Genomic DNA, 16,886 nt, shown 5'->3' on the forward strand with positions numbered 1-16,886 from the left:
TCTGGCGAACCAGAGCAATGCACAGAAATGCCGTTTACCCTCCCACTGGAGTGGTACCTATTTATCTACTTGCACTTTGATGTGCTTTTGAACTGCTAAGTTGGCAGGAGCAGGGACCGAGCAACGGGAGCTCACCCTGTCGCGGGGATTCGAACCGCCGGCCTTCTGATCGGCAAGTCCTAGTATCTGTGGTTTAAACCAACAGCGCCACCCACGTCCCTTCACTACATCCAGTTGCCTGCTCCCAAATGGGATCAGGACTAGGGCTTCTAGATGAGAGGAAGTGACTTTCTGACACAACTCGCATCCCCGGGGGCGGGGGGGAGGAGATTTTATTCAACATCCATGACACGGTCTTATTTTCTGAAGGTTTCCTAACTCTCGATTCCTGAAAGTGACATTTAGGTATGGGTCTTGTGTTTGTGTAACCTGAGTTACACACGCAGCACAGTGTCAAGGGGTGTGTGTGGTGTGTGGTGGTTTTTTAAGCAGTGATAAAAAAATATATGGGCCGGACCACCAGTTAAATGGATTACCAAATCCTTTAACTGGTTAACAGGGCCTTTCTATCTGGGAAAGCAGAATGGTGCCTGTGGAGTATGGAGGAAACTAGTTGCCTAGCAACACATTCTCGTAGTTGAGGTTCCCGTCGCTTGGGAACCGATCAGCACTCAAATCTCGGAGGAATGGGTTAGGTTCTAGGTGTAACCCCCCCCAAAAAAACTGCACTGCCCTTTTTGTTGAAGGAACCAGAGAGGGCCCACACGTGCCCCTCCCTCTGTGTGTGTGTGTGTGTGTGTGACAGAGCGAGTGCGAGAGAGGTTTTCTGGCTCGATTTCCATTCTTTCAAAAACCACCGATGCAAGGATCCTGGGATGGGGCCAAACCTCTCATTCTTAATGCTGCCAGGAAAAGTCAGGCCAAATGCCTCTGGTGAGATTTAAAAGAGAGAGAAAAAGGGAGGGGGCCCACAGTATAGATAAAAGGACAAAAACAGAAGAACCACAGCTGACAGGATAATTCAACAGCCCACAGCCCTATGGTCTCCCTCACGCGCACATATACACATTTCCATTGAGCCGAACCCTTGTTTCGTTTCGTAGGAAATAATAAAACGGGCATGACATTGGACACTTTCCCATGGTGCATCAGGGCACATTCTGGGGAGCAATGGGCACTGCTCCCCAGTTTAAAATGGAACCAGATGCTGACTGGGCAATGCTGCCAGCCACTGCCCATTTCCTAGGAAGCCAAAGGCTTGTTCGCAGACTCCCTTCCGCTTGCACTTCCGCTTTCTTTTCTCTACCTCCCCTTTTCTTTGGAGATTTTGAAGGCAAAAAGGAACGCAGAGTTGGTGGTGAGCGTGAGGGGCAGTTGTTGTTGTTGTTTAGTCGTTTAGTCGTGTCCGACTCTTCGTGACCCCATGGAACAGAACACTCCAGGCACTCCTGTCTTCCAGTGCCTCCCGCAGTTTGGTCAAACTCATGCTGGTAGCTTCGAGAACACTGTCCAACCATCTCATCCTCTGTCATTCCCTTCTCCTTGTGCCCTCAATCTTTCCCAGCATCAGGGTCTTTTCCAGGGAGTCTTCTCTTCTCATGAGGTGGCCAAAGTATTGGAGCCTCAGCTTCACGATCTGTCCTTCCAGTGAGCACTCAGGGCTTATTTCCTTAAGAATGGATAAGTTTGAGCTTCTTGCAGTCCATGGGACTCTCAAGAGTCTCCTCCAACACCATAATTCAAAAGCATCAATTCTAAGGGGCAGTAGAGAAGTAAAAAAACCTGCCATTTTCACATCATGGGTTTGCATGTCGTGGTTTACTGCAAAAGAGCAGCGTGTTATTTCATGTGATGAACCCAAAGGGGCCAGCTTTGTGTGATGTATGAATGCAAGGTCCCTATCTGTTGGTCCCAAACCAGCCAGACTTTGCAGGCTAATTTTAAAACCCTGTTTTACAATATTGGCTTGTTTGGAGGGTAACAAACTAGGATTGTGGGTTCGCACTAGCACTGTTTGCGTGAAGGGAGATGTGAAGTTGAAGCCAATGGCCTGTGTGCTTTTTCAGTGAGGTCAGAAATCCCATACCCTCCAACATTTCTCTAATGAAAACAGAGATGTCCCCTTCAATATTTCTCTGATGAAAATAGGGACGTCCTAAGGAAAAGCGGGACATTCTGGGATCAGATCAGAAACTGTGGTGGCTTCTGTAAATCTGAGACTGTCCCTGGAAAATAGGGACACTTGGCGGGTCTGAAATCCTCACTCACTGTAATGTGCGAATCTAGCCAGTATGTGTCCTCTTAACATACAAGAGTTTATAAAGAACAAGTGTTTCAGAGTCTCGGTGCCCCCTGGCTCTTCAAGTAATGCTATCAAATTGGCAGAACGTCAGGCAACATTTAACTTTCTGTAGAGGTTGTGGGAGATTTGCCAGAGAGGCAGGAAAAAGGAGATACAAATTGGGCACTCAGACCTGGAAGGAACAGCAAAAGTGAGAAGAGCCCACTTGACCAGGAAATGAAATGAGGAGTGTTGAACCAGGACTTTAAGAGGCTGAGATGCAGATTTGAAACCTGGCAGAACTGAAGTAGGCTTTTGCATGCAGGTACAAGTACCCGCTGAGAATATGCTTTGAAATATTCATTTAAAAGAAATATACCTTTAAAAGACAGCATAATAAGCAGAAATTCCAAAGGTGCTGGCTGTCTCCCATTATACAGCCGTGATGGGGAAAAGCCAAACCAGTTCAACTTCTGTGTATCACAAACTTAAAGACACGGCTGCCCCTGCCTCTTCCTCTGTTTTTAACCCTGTGCAGCTTGTTCTCTGCTTTCAAAACGCCACAACAAAAAAGGAGCCTTCAAGCTACATTTTAGCGCCTTGAAAACAACAACGAGAACAGCAGCTAAGTGACAGGTAGCAATTTAACAGGAAAAGCCTCCATCTGTTGCCCTTGTGTCTGGCAGAAGGCATTTAGAAACTCAGTAGCCCCTCCAGAGGAAAGAAGAAAAAGAAAAGATGTGAACTCTGCCAGGGGAAAAAAAATGTCATCATCGTCTAGGTTCTTTTATACGCTTTGGCATGATTAGCTGAAAGCACTGCAATGAAATGGAGCTTCTAACCCTGTCTGCTTTATTTGGTTTTAAAAAATCCATTCCTATGCATTTCTTTTGCTGCTGCTTGACACACAGAGCATTCTATCAACTTCATTTGGGAGCAAGAAATATCTCCACTAAGAAGGTAGCCCCTTGATGTAATGAACTCACCAAGGCAATACAGTCCTATATCTGCCCAACTCTACATAAATAAGAGAAGAAGCAGTACCACGGCTGCTAGGAAAACCTTTCAGCTGCCATCTTACACCCACAACCATTTCACGGCAAACAAAATGACTGCTCCGAGAACAATTTCCCACGATGCATCAGAGAGCTCTCTCTGAGGCAATACTTCTGCTCTTCTCTATATGTGTTTTTCTTCCCCAGACAGACAAACAAAACAAATTCTGGTCCCATCACAAAACTGGGGTGCACACCGTTCCCCTACCGGACTCTACCCTTGGTATTCCTCAGCACGGAGGCAGCAAAGCTTTGGGTCACACCCACCAGACTGGTGCCATCCACCTCGACGATAAGGTCGTTTACCTGGATCCTGAGGGGAAAAAGGAATAGAGAAAGTTAGACGGGGACTGACCATTCAGTTGCAATATATATGTGTGCAAAGCCAAAGGAAAGGCATTCTGCATTCTTTAACTATCGGAAAGCACACCTGTCCCAAACTTGCATATACAGCGGCACCTCAGTTCTTGAACGTAATCCGTTCTGGAAGACCGTTTGGGTTCCGAAACGTTCAGAAACCGAGGCACATAGTTGGCTGTCTGCAAATTCAATTGGGAAAACTGAAAAACACACAGCAGAAGCCGTTCGACTCCTGAGGCATATTTGAAAATGGAAGCATTTACTTCCGGGTTTTCGGCATTCAAAAACTGAAACGTTCGTCAACGGAGATGGTTCGAAAACCGAGGTAGCACTGTATTTTTAAAACCCAGCAAGCATCATGGAAGTTGGCCACGTTCTCATTTGTGGAGAAAATGGAAGACGTGGGGCTTTTTTAAATCAATCTGCAATACTGTGGTTGTTTTTTATCAATCAGTTCTTTAACACTTTCTTGTATATGAAGGATTTCATACTCTCTTACTTAGTTGCCAGTAAGTTAGAATGCAACATAGCGACATAACTTGCCCAAGGTAATATTTGTTCTCCTTTGTTCACTATACAGTGGTACCTCTGGTTACGTACTTAATTCGTTCCAGAGGTCCGTTCTTAACCTGAAACTGTTCTTAATCTGAAGCACCACTTTAGCTAATGGGGCCTTCTGCTGCTGCCATGCCGCCGCTGCACGATTTCTGTTCTCAACCTGAAGCAAAGTTCTTAACCCGAGGTATTATTTCTGGGTTAGCGGAGTCTGTAACCTGAAGCGTATGTAACCCGAAGTACCACTTTAACACACACACACACACACACACCCAATCCCCATACACAGCTCTCTCTCTATGTGACTTTAAGGCACTGAGAAGGACATTTCTGTCGCTCTTTGTATTCATGCCACTACAGTTCACAATGCGAAGGCAGAATTGCCACCACCAGGCCATTCTTGCTGGGGTGGGGGTCGGGGTCTGGATGAACTTGCATAGGCCTCAACAAGCACCGTATTTTTCGCTCTATAAGATGCACCAGACCATAAGACACGCCTAGTTTTTGGAGAAGGAAAACAAGAAAAAAAATATTTTGAATCTCAGAAGCCAGAACAGCAAGAGGGATTGCTGTGCAGCGAAAGCAGCGATCCCTCTTGCTGTTCTGGCTTCTGGGATAGCTGCGCAGCCTGCAATCGCTCCATAAGACGCACACACATTTCTCCTTACTTTTTAGGAGGGAAAAAGTGAGTCTTATAGAGCAAAAAATAGGTAATTTCCATGGGAAAACAGAAACACTACTTTTTTCCAAGATTAAACAGAGAAGCACAAAAAACGAAAACAAAAAAAGCAGATGAGCAGGTGAAAAAGAAAACCCAGGCAGGTCAGTTTTAAAAGAGAGCAGGTGGCATCCACACATTGTTTGACCAGAGGTAAAAAAAAGCAAAAACAAGAACATCTTGAGCATGCGAAAGATCCTTTGCCAGATGTAACTTGGTGAGCGGTTTCTGTAATCTTACCAAGCGTTCTCCCATGAATACCCCCTGTTTATATTTCACTGGTGCCCCTGGAACTGGGCAGGCAGCCATGTTTGTTGCTATGACAGCGAGCGGCAGCCCTGCTGGCATTTCGCACCAGAGTTGCTTCTCCTCTCCCCCACCGCCACCCCTTCATTTCTCTCCCCCCCACCCCACATTTCAATTCTGTGAGAAAACACACAGGGAGCATTAAGGCGTTCAGTTCCAGCAAAGAGACAGTGGTTGCTTCATGATTTAAATTGGTGGCCTGGGATGGGTAAGGGCTGATTAAGGATCTATTATTGTAACATTCTGTGTCGTATATATTTATTTCAGCTTCTGCTCCTTCACAAAACTTCATGATGGGGAACGGCACATTTAAAAGGCTAAAATGCTGCTTAAAAACTTGGAGCGAGCAATCAATGAAAAGCATGCCAGCCCTGAAGCATTTCGACCTTAGCCCCTAAAAGCCCGTTCCAATTAGGTTAACAGCATATAGCAGGATTGGAGAATGTCCAGCCCAAATTTGGCCTGCAAAGCTGTTTTCCCCAAAGCATGCCTGCCTGACCCATATACAGTGGTACCTCGGGTTAAGAACTTAATTCGTTCCGGAGGTCTGTTCTTAACCTGAAACGGTTCTTAACCTAAGGTACCACTTTAGCTAATGGGGCCTCCCGCTGCCGCCGCACGATTTCTGTTCTCATCCTGAAGCAAAGTTCTTAACGTGAGGTACTATTTCTGGGTTAGCAGAGTCTGTAACCTGAAGCGTCTGTAACCTGAAACGTCTGTAACCTGAGGTACCACTGTAAACATAGCACTGCAGAGCTGGGACCACAACGGTCATCTAGTCCAACCCCTTTCAACACGGGAATCTTTTGCCCAACGTGGGGCTCGAACTCATTACCCTGAGATTTAGAGCCTTGTGTCATATGTGATGTCAGGATTGACTGCGCAACCAAGTTCTCCGTTGCAAACTTGATCGTGCAGCGAATCCCTGCAGGAAGCAGGTTTGAAATCGCTGCCAGTGGGGATGGTATTTCAAGCCTGCCGGCTCGGCTGCGAGTTCAAGTTCCCCACGCTGATTGCACCTGCCGGGCCAAGGACACAAGAAGAAGAGCCCCCCTGGGCCAGACCAAAGTCCAGCATCCTGTTCTCAGAGTGGCCAACCAGATGTCTGTGGGGAAGCCTGCGAGCCGGGACATGGGTGCAACAGCAGGATTGAATTGAGAGAGATCCAGAGGATCGATTCGCCAATGGAAAGGCCTAACTACCGCTTAAAAGAATCTGAGAGCAAACGATTGAAACGTTTTGCAGGAGGAGGGAATCATTTATTTATCATATACTGGAGCACCGCAGAAAGACACGCCAGAGTGCTCCATCTGCTTTTCGACTGTACTGGGACCTGACAGGGTCTGCTTTGTTTTGAATTCTGCTTATTCAGCCTTGCGTTTAAGCCAATAGCCGCAGGTGACAAGAAATCACATGCAGGCAAGTGAGGAGGCTGGTGGAGGAGAATAGATGAAGTGCCCTGTCCATAGCTGTCAGCTTACAGATTTGAAAATAAGGGACCAGCAGCCTTGAAAATAAGGTATCGGCAGCCAAAATAAGGGATTTTGCTTAGCTTATGCACGTCGGGGCTGCCGTCATCCTGGCACGAGGAGTTCCATCGTACAAATAATAAATTATTATTATTATTATTATTATTATTATTATTATTATTATTATTATTATTATTCCACCGGCCCTTCCCCGCCCGAGAGAGAGGGAGGGAGGAAGAGAGACTCTCACCCGTGAGCCCGGCATGAGGCCGTTGCGGCGCCGCGGTGGCCGCTGAAGCGCCACCCTTCTGCGTCCCTCCCCATCCCCTTCTCTTCCTCCTCCCTCAGGCCGCCTCCTCAGCCGCCTCCGGCTTCCCCTGGCAGCGCGGCGGAAGTCTCGCAAGAGAGGGGCTGCTTGCCTGCCCGCCGCCACCCGTTTCCTCACGATGCGCCCCTGAGGGGGAAAAGGGAGAGACGGCGACCTGGCAGCTTGTGCGTGCGCTCTCTTGAGGTGGAAGACCCTGAGCTGCTGCTTCCCTCCGGAGCCGGGTGAGCATGAAACCCGGGAAATTTAAGGGACATCATCAATCCGGGACAGCAGCGGGACACAGGGCTGGGATAAGGGAGTTTCCCGCCAAATAAGGGACAGTTGACAGCTATCCCTATCAGGCTGTCAGAGGAGAGAAGTCCTTCCTCTGAGCCTGGCACAGAAATGCAGTGTGCCACTGATGGAAGGCCCTGCTCATCTCTGCCTCTTTTGTACCTCTGATTGCCCTTTGCCCCTTCATCACAGTTCCTCGTTCTCGTGATCCCTGAGGGTATTTTTTTTTTTTTTAGCTTTTCTATGAAAACAAGCCAAGTTGAGGGGGAGCAGGGGAGGGTGAAAGGCATGGAGGAAGTTTCCAAAATGATTCTTGCGCAGTTCTAGAACTCAGGGCCACCCAATCCCATCCCTTGGCAGCGGGTCCCGAGTTCAGAACAGGAAGAAGTTCTTCACACAGCTAAGCCTGCGGACCTCTCTGCTACAAGGTGCGCAATGACGAACGACTGGACGCGTTCCAGTGGCGAAATCAAAAGATATGACAGGAAAACGGACCCCTTGCATTCAGTAATGGTGTTATGCCTCTGATTAACAGCTGATGGGTATAAACAGTGGAAACTGGATGACACTGCTTGACAGAGACTTGGAGCATCTAACAGGCTCCCTTTGGAAGTTTGGGGCTGATTCAGAAAGGGAGCAATAATTTACAACGCTCCTTGTTTATTTCACATTTGTTTTAATAACGCTCCTTGTTTATTTCACATTTGTTTTAATTTGTTTTAATATTATAACTTTTATATGTTTTAAAAATATGGTCGTGATTTTTTTCTTGATTTTATTGTTAACTGCTCTGAGGTTCTTTACCATCAAGCAGTGCATAAATTGTATGAAATGAATGAATAAAATGAAAATAAATAAATATCCATGTAACTACCTTTTTATAATATCAAATCCCACACCTTGTGATTACTCAAACACAAAACGCATCACAAATGCCATAACTCATTATCTCATTGCTGTCAACCCGTGGGATTCTTTATTCCCTGTACAAGGCCATAGTCTTTAAGGTTTTAATTGCTCTCTTCATACTACAGATCTTCCAGCGGTGATTTCACCTCAAACTATTTTGGGCAGAGAGTGAATCCTGCAATGGCAGGTGTAATCCCAGCAATTAAAAATAGCACAGTAAGGTGTGTACAGTTTGACTTCCTTTAATACGAAAATGTTTTCAGGGTTCAAAGCTAAACAGAAGCAGGTTATACTGCTCAGGAGATGCTACCAATTAATCAGAAACATGCCTTTTTAATTTTCACTGGGTAAACAAAATTATAAATCATAGGACATGATCCAACTGTTATTTCAATAAGTGTTCCCCTAGTTGTGACATACCATATTGAGATCAAGAATCTCTGCTACATTGGGGTCACGTATAACAAAGCCACCCAAATCCATTCTTCTTTCCAAAGCACTTTTGGAAGGGGGAAATTAAAAATGGAGGCAGGAGGTGCAGTTTAAGAGAAAAGCAATTGGCAGGTGAAGGGTTATGGATTGCCCATTCCTTGCACCCTCTTTCCTCGGTTCTGATGCACATCACACCTTCCAGAAAACTGTCAACAATGGATAAGGTGCTGCTGCAACAGAGCATGCTTTCTGCCATCTTAAAAATTTGCTCGGGGAAAAAAGGTTGGCTCTTCATTGCAGAACAGTACGAGAATTGTTGCTTCGACATATCATTGTTTTATGATATGTTCGGGTCTGTTATGAAACCGGGAAAGCATTTGGTTAAATGACCCTGCCTTCCACAAAAACATTCCATCTCTTTATTTATTTCTTCTGGAAACAAACATGCAGCCCTCAACGCATTTATAAGGGAATCAAGTCAGTAACTCAGTAAACTGCCCTTCAACTTGGTGTTTAGGATCACGCTGAAAGACTCTGAGAGCCTGGCCGCAAACTAACACTCCCTGCATGAGAGCATCCCCGCCATGTGAAAGTTTTTGCCTGCTGAGAATTCTGTTTGCTGTCCCATGAACAAGCCAAGAAAGTTGGAGGGAACCGAAAAACCACAGGCATATATATACACACGCACACAAGATGGTGAAGGAAGAGACTCACGTCACATCAAAACACCGCACATTTAAAGCATGTTGCTTTCCCCATAGAATGGGAGAGCTGGGAATTGTAGCTCAGCGAAGGGCCCAGGATTCTTGGGGGATGACGACAATGTGCTTTAAAGGTGCTTCGTATGTACAATGTGTGTGTGGCCTCTGGAGGCCTTTCCTCTCCGTTCTTTAGCTCTCCTTTGCAGATTGTTGTCCCTGCTGCGTCCGTTCCCAGTTCCTAAGGAAAGTTAGGAATTTTCTGAGCAGAGGGGTAAAGAACGGATGCAGAAAGACAGAAAGAAGCTCCTTCTTCACTCTGTGTATGTGTGACGTTTATCCCCTCCAGCTTTCTCTGCCTGTTGAAGAGGAAGGCGGAAAGTACTTCATAATTTTCAGTAGAATTGTCCTCTCTCGTGCGGTGAGCGTAACATGTTTGAACATCGAGTATCATCTGAATGCTCCCTCTCCTCCTGTGTTTCACTTCCAAAAACAGATAAGCACTCATCATGCACCTGCGTTCTCCATTTCTTTCCCAATGTCTTTGTTTTCTCTGTTTTTAGTTGTTCTTATCTGTCAGCCGCCTTGAGTCCCTGTCTGGGAAAAGGCGGGATATGTATGATTGTTTGCAAGTATCCCTTCACCCAGAGCTGGTTTTCCCAAACTTGGGTCTCCAGCTGTTTTGGGACTGCAATCAGTGCTGGTTTTACATATAAGTGAAACAAGCTATAGCTTAGGGCCCCACTTTCTTGGGGGCCCAAAAAAAATCGAAAGGAAGAAAAAAATGTATTTCACTATTAATATACTTCTTAATTGTATTTCAGTTCAACAATTACTTTGATAAAATACATATTCTGTTATGTGCAAATGGCTTTAGATACCTATTAGGTCCATAAATTACCATATAGCTAACCGTATTTTTCGCTCCATAAGACGCACTTTTTTTCCTCCTAAAAAGTAAGGGGAAATGTCTGTGCATCTTATGGAGCGAATGCGTGGTCCCTGGAGCCGAATTGCCCAGGGGCAAAAAGCAGATTGTGCTTTTTTTTTTTTAAGAGGGAAGGGGGTGTTGAAACAAAGCCACTGAGCAGCTGATTGGCAAGCGACTGGGAGGGAGATAAGGGATGCTAGTGATAAAGGAGGCTGCCTCGGAGTAAGTGGGGAGGTATCCTCAGGATTTTTGCATTGGGTCACCCCAAATTCACCATCAGATCACATAGCATGTCCATGGCTACAGCCTGCACATGGTTTTGTGGGGCCGCAATGGCACAAAAACATAGCTACAAGGCACGGATCCACATGTATCCTCAGGATTTTTGCATTGGGCTACCCCAAACTCACTGTCAAATCACATATCATTGTGGCCACAGCATGACCCACAAAAATCATACGTCCACTGTTTCGTTCAGAATATTTTTTTCTTGTTTTACTCCTCTAAAAACTAGGCGCATATTATGGTCAGGTGCGTTTTATGGAGCGAAAAATATGGTATATTCAACACAAAAAACAGTGAGAATCTGTTGTTAACAAAGGACAGCTGGACATATAAAGGGCCCCATTACCTTCAGTAGCTTAGGGCCTCATCAAACCTAAATCCGGCCCTGACTGCAATTCCCATCTGTAATGGTTATATGGGGATTGCTCTTGCGTAAGTTGCTGCCACTCCTGGCTAGGTAGCCTGGTTAAACCTTTCCTGGCTGGACAGCCCTTCACTTCGTGGCTGTTCAGTCACTAGCAGAATCCGTCAGTGGGCGTTTCTTGAACTTCTTCCAGCAAAGAAGTTCTTTGACGCCAAGTCTACGCCTACTTTCCCTGCGCGGAAGTCTACTGCGCAGGGTGGGTGTGGGTAGCGGAGGACCTGTGCTCTCCCCACTGGTCTCCAGCGAAGAGTCCTGGAGCACCCTCTCCGATTCCCCCACCCTCCCCCCTTTATCCCTGGTGTTACGCTGATTTCCTTCCCCAGCCGATGAGTCTCCTCTCTCTCTGCTTGGCCCTTCTCCGGCATCGCTTGGGAGCCCTGCCTCCACTTCTGGCTCCGATGTCAGTTCCCTGACACCATCCAATTGGTCCTGCTAGCTAGGGATGATGGGAGTTGTAGTCCAGCAACAGCTGGAGACCCAAGTTTGGGAATAGCTGACTCAGAGGCATGGAATGTTTGATAAGAGCAGGAGAAACATGTCACATCACAGCTTGCAGGGTTTTTCTTTCCCCTGCTCCCAGTACCCCCTTCTGTGAGTCAAAGTTAGGGCGTTTGCGGTGGGTTCAATGCCAACCAGAGACTGACCTGCCATCTCGGTGAGCTGCTCCTCCTTCTGTCACCGTCTTGACAAAGATGCCAAGTTTTTCTAGGCCCATATCAGCACCAGCTCCCATCCCGATGATGCTGATTCCGAGCCCCTCGGAATCTGAACGAGGGAAAGCAAAGGGTGATTTTCTTAAGAACACGCGGTCCCAGAGGAGTTACCAGAATTAGGTCACAGGGCAAGTTACAGCCCTGGACAGCATATTGCAACAAATACAACAGATAAGCACAAGGATAAGTCAATAAAAACTCCTTTGAACTAATAAGTCAGACAATCACAGTGCTTTTCACACTGTAGATGTAAACTAATAGCAGGGGAAACGGGTGGAAATTTCTCTGCTCACATTGTGGTGCACCCTGAACATGGACTGGACCACAGGCAAGAAGATCCAAGCATCGCCCATGAAATTAGAAGCAAAGAAGAAGAAGAGGAGAAGGAGGAGGAGTTTGGATTTGATATCCTGCTTTATCACTACCCGAAGGAGTCTCAAAGCGGCTAACATTCTCCTTTCCCTTCCTCCCCCACAACAAACATTCTGTGAGGTGAGTGAGGCTGAGAGATTTCAGAGAAGTGTGACTAGCCCAAGGTCACCCAGCAGCTGCATGTGGAGGAGCAGGGAAGCGAACCCAGTTCACCAGATTACGAGTCCACTGCTCTTAACCACTACACCACACCAAGAAAACCAGGACATGCAAATTAGAGATGGTTGATGTATCAGTGCTTCAGGTCCTAAGGATTAACGTTCTTTGTGGTAGGATGGAGGAAACATCGCATTAAAGGCCTTTTCCTTATTTGTAGTTTATTTCCCGGGTTGTTTACTTTCCATGCTTCGACCACATCCCAGTTTCTATGAAAAATTACCTGTTAAGGTAAGAAAAAAAACCCCAAAAGGATAGGGCAAGGTGTGTGTAACAGGTAGCCAGGTTCTAAATATGACCCACCGGGGGGGGGGAACTTAAGGGAGCATCCCAGGGGTATGAGGACACCTTCTTGAATAAAACCTACCCAAATAACTAATGCAGTTTGCCTTTACTCATGGGGATGCAGCTGCTATTTGCTTGAGGCCTAATAGATATTCAATTCCTACAATTTCCAGAGGAGTGGAATCATAGAATCATAGAGTTGGAAGAGACCACAAGGGCCATCGAGTCCAACCCCCTGCCAAGCAGGAAACACCATCAGAGCACAACTGACATATGGTTGTCAAGCCTCTGCTTAAAGACCTCCAAAGAAGGAGACTCCACCACACTCCTTGGCAGCAAATTCCACTGTCAAACAGCTCTTACTGTCAGGAAGTTCTTCCTAATGTTTAGGTGGAATCTTCTTTCTTGTAGTTTGGATCCATTGCTCTGTGTCCGCTTCACAGAGCAATGGATCCAAACTACAAGAAAGTACTCATGTGAGCCTGCTGCAGCGAAAAAAGCAAAGAGGCACCTCAAAGATTAATCAATTTTATCATGGCATAAGGCAGAGATCAGCAACCTAAGGCCCATGGGCCGGTTCGGGCCCATGAGCTTCCTGGAAATGGCCCATGGCCGTTCCGTGGATCGGCGTGGGAATTCCGTGCTCCCCCCCCCACAATGCCATTTTTTTTCTCACCATGGGGACCGACTTCCGGCTCGGAAGAATACTGGAAATATTGTGTGTGCATGTGCATGGGCACTCCTTACCCAGAGGAGCGCCCGTACGCGTGCGTGTACGCTATTTCCGGTGCACTTCCGACCCGTAAGAGCGCCAGAAATAGCTTGAGCGCCCGCACAGCCGCGCATGTTCCGGCCCACTGAGAGGTCCGCCAAGGAGTGGACCGGACCAGTCTCAAAAAACGTTGCTGACCCCTGGCATAAGGTTTCGTAGGGCTGGGTGATATATCAATATATCACTTGGAATCGGTTTGAAGTCCATATTGTGGTATCAGTTTCATAATTTTAGACCTGGCAATATATTGCGAATCATGATATGTGTGTTTGCCATGCTAAAATCATGATGCAGGAAAACCCGTGTCTCTATACAGCTCCATCCTTATCTCAGACATTGTGATATACAGGTATGTTGTGATGTTTAGCTGGTGATATGTCACAAAGTTGAAAACCAGATCTCGCCCAGCCCTAGACTTCGTCAGATGCATGGAGTGTGAGCCTCAGTTGTCAGGTTTTATGTACAAACACAAACACACCCCCATACAGGTGGAAAAGCTTTGCTGCTAACACAGCCGTGATCATACCTGCAGAGGAACAGCTTGGGCAATATGGTCAAGGTGTTTTGTTACCTCAAGAACAGATAACTTCACAACTCTATTACAGTGGTACCTTGGTTCTCAAACGCCTTGGTACTCAAACAACTTGGAACCCAAACACTACAAACCCAGAAGTAAGTGTTCCGGTTTGCGAACTTTTTTGGATGCTGAACGTGCTCTGTTTTGAGTGTTATGCTTCCATTTTGAGTGCCACATTTCCGTTTTGAGTGTGACGCTGAGGTCTGTCTGCTTTTGCTATTTATTTTGCGTTTTTGTTGCTCTCTCTTTTTGTTTTGTGTGGAACCCAGTTCAGCTACTGATTGATTGACTGTGTGACTGTAGTACATTGCTTATTGCTTTCATTTTATGGATCCATGGTCTCGTTAGATAGTAAAATTTATGTTATATTGCTGTTCTAGGGGTTGTTTTTAAAAGTCTGGAACGGATTAATCCATTCTGCATTGCTTTCTATGGGAAAGCGTGCCTTGGTTTTGGAATGCTTTGGTTTTGGAACAGACTTCCGGAACGGATTAAGTTTAAGAACCAAGGTACCACTGTAGTTCACAAGCTGCCACTAGGCTGCCCTTTATGCCACTGGGCTCAGTTCAAGGTTTTTCTTTTAGCATTCTGAGAGCTATACAACTTGGAGCCAATTGTGTTCCTCCAATGGGACATGGTTTAGAGTCCCATACGCTTAGATATGCTTGACATCAACTAGATACTAGGATTTTAGTTTTGCGGCTCCAGCTCTGTGGAATCAGCTCTTGATCTCCTTTCATTTTTACTCTTAGGCAGCTATCAAATAAGCGCTCTCTCTCTCTCTCTCTCTCTCTCTCTCTCTCTCTCTCTCTCTCTCTCTCCAGCATGGTATAGTGGTTAAGAGCAGTAGATTCGTAATCTGGGGAACCGGGTTCGCGTCTCCGCTCCTCCACATGCAGCTGCTGGGTGACCTTGGGCCAGTCACGCTTCTTTGAAGTCTCTCAGCCCCACTCACCTCACAGAGTGTTTGTTGTGGGGGAGGAAGGGAAAGGAGAATGTTAGCCGCTTTGAGACTCCTTAAGGGGAGTGAAAGGCGGGATATCAAGTCCAAACTCCTCCTCCTCCTCTTCTTCTTCTTCTTCTTCTTCTTCAACAATGGCTTTCCCTGAAGAGTGACTCAGCCATTTTACATTGTATACCACAAAACACCTGGGTTTTTAAGATCTGCTTTTCAGATGGTTATGCACATTTTTGCTACCTATTTTGTTGCTTTTTAAATATTTCCTTCGCACACACTGCTTCAAAATCACTTTTTGGGGGAGACGGTTTGTAAATCCTTAAATAAATAAATAAATAAATAAATAAATAAGGGGAGGGAATGTAAAGGCTGATGTTAATGACAACGGAATGCAAAATACCGTCTGGGACAATTTAATTAGAATGTAAATGTATGCAAAATTACCCTTCTCAGCAGCAGTAGCTGGTGATAACACAGTAATCTCAGCATCCCTGAGTAAATCAGAGCTTAAATGTATGTGGAATGAACACGGCCGTGACACTTCACAGTGGCAGCGGTGGGTGACAACAAAATCATCTGAACATTAGCACTTGCAGTGAGGCTACGAAACCATTGTTGCTATCCAGGCCCAAATGGAAAGAAATGAACTATTGGGTGCATTGCAATTCAGTGGCCAGGCCATCCCTCAGCTGAAAATCTCTGACAAAGACCTTCCTGGGTGATGTGTGTGTGAATGTAAAGAAACACTTTACATTCCCCAGGTGGCTGAATCAACAAATAGGCTCCCACCTTCTCCACTCCAGAAAAAGCATTTTTACCTTACATCTGTGCCAGATTTCTCCATTACCTTTATCTAGTTCCACAGGAAAGAGATCTAGCCTCTCCACCCGCTTCTCGAGTTCATACTCTGCCGAGGCAGCCATGGGATCGACATCTTCGTTCCGCCGGTCATATTCCTCGTTGGAATAGGTGCTAAAAACCTGGACAGAGAAAGAAAAGATATGAACACAATGGCACAATGGAGCACCGTAATGGAAGCCAGAGCACATGGAAATGCTGTTTACCTTCCCGCCGCAGTGGTACCTATTTATCTACTTGCACTAGCGTGCTTTCAAACTGCTAGGTTGGCAGGAGCTGGGACAGAGAAACGGGAGCTCACTCTGTCACCGGGATTCGAACCGCTGACCTTCCAAGCAGCAGGCTCAAGAGGCTCAGGGGTTAAGACCACAGCGCCAGCCGTGTCCCTGGACTAGATGGGACACTGGCCTGATCCAGCAACACTCTTCTTATATTCAATTCTCTCTTCTTATGTACACACACACACACATTGTGCGTTAAGAAAAGCACTTCCCTTTGTCAAGTTCTGTGCTGCGACAGGGAAGTCTCTTTCTCCATGTACAGCGCGGAAAACACAACTTAGGAAGTCAGGAAGAGATCACAGGAAGGGAAATTCGAGACACTTAACAATGGAAAAGGGAGGTGATTTTGGTGTACTTTGGATGGAGACCTTAGTGACAGCTAAAGCAAGGAGCGCTCAAAATCCTACACCAAGTCTTTCCCAGAGTAGATGGGTTACCCGGATATCATTCTCAGGGAGCAAGGCCTCATTGTTGTGGCCTTTCAGTGGCTTTCGACAACCAGGGCTTGATCCCTCATTCTGCCATCTCATATGGCCAAACTGGCTGTTACTTCTTACCTCCTAAGTCAGAATCCACATTTATATATCCTCTCATATTCACACGAAACAGTTCTTATCCCTGGGATGAATTTGTAATGAATCTGTTCAGTATTCAACCTTTCAAACTCCCCACTCCCATCGTTCTAGAGTTGATATTTGCTTTTATTGCAAACTGATTTCTGGGTCTGCCATACCAAAAGTGCTGGTATATGCTTAAATAAAATTTGTAACTTGTCCGTAATTTGAGCAATACAGGATAAGTGGTGTTAATTCGGTTTGAGGTGGTACATT

General features: G+C 46.1%; 1 protein-coding gene across 3 annotated transcripts in view; it reads right to left on the bottom strand.

Annotated features, from left to right (window-relative positions):
* The window catches only part of PPP1R9B (protein phosphatase 1 regulatory subunit 9B), an 82,692-nt gene that overhangs the window by 25,684 nt on the left and 40,122 nt on the right, over nucleotides 1–16,886 (bottom strand). For all 3 annotated transcript variants that reach the window (XM_081883947.1, XM_081883946.1, XM_081883945.1), the window contains 3 exons: nucleotides 15,765–15,897; nucleotides 11,669–11,789; nucleotides 3,545–3,649 (listed from right to left, as the gene is read on the bottom strand). In XM_081883947.1, coding sequence (XP_081740073.1) covers nucleotides 3,545–3,649; nucleotides 11,669–11,789; nucleotides 15,765–15,897 — 359 coding nt within the window. The remainder of the gene's footprint in view (nucleotides 1–3,544; nucleotides 3,650–11,668; nucleotides 11,790–15,764; nucleotides 15,898–16,886) is intronic.

Source organism: Podarcis melisellensis (assembly GCF_964234715.1).
Source record: "Podarcis melisellensis genome assembly, chromosome: 13".
NCBI lineage: Eukaryota > Metazoa > Chordata > Lepidosauria > Squamata > Lacertidae > Podarcis > Podarcis melisellensis.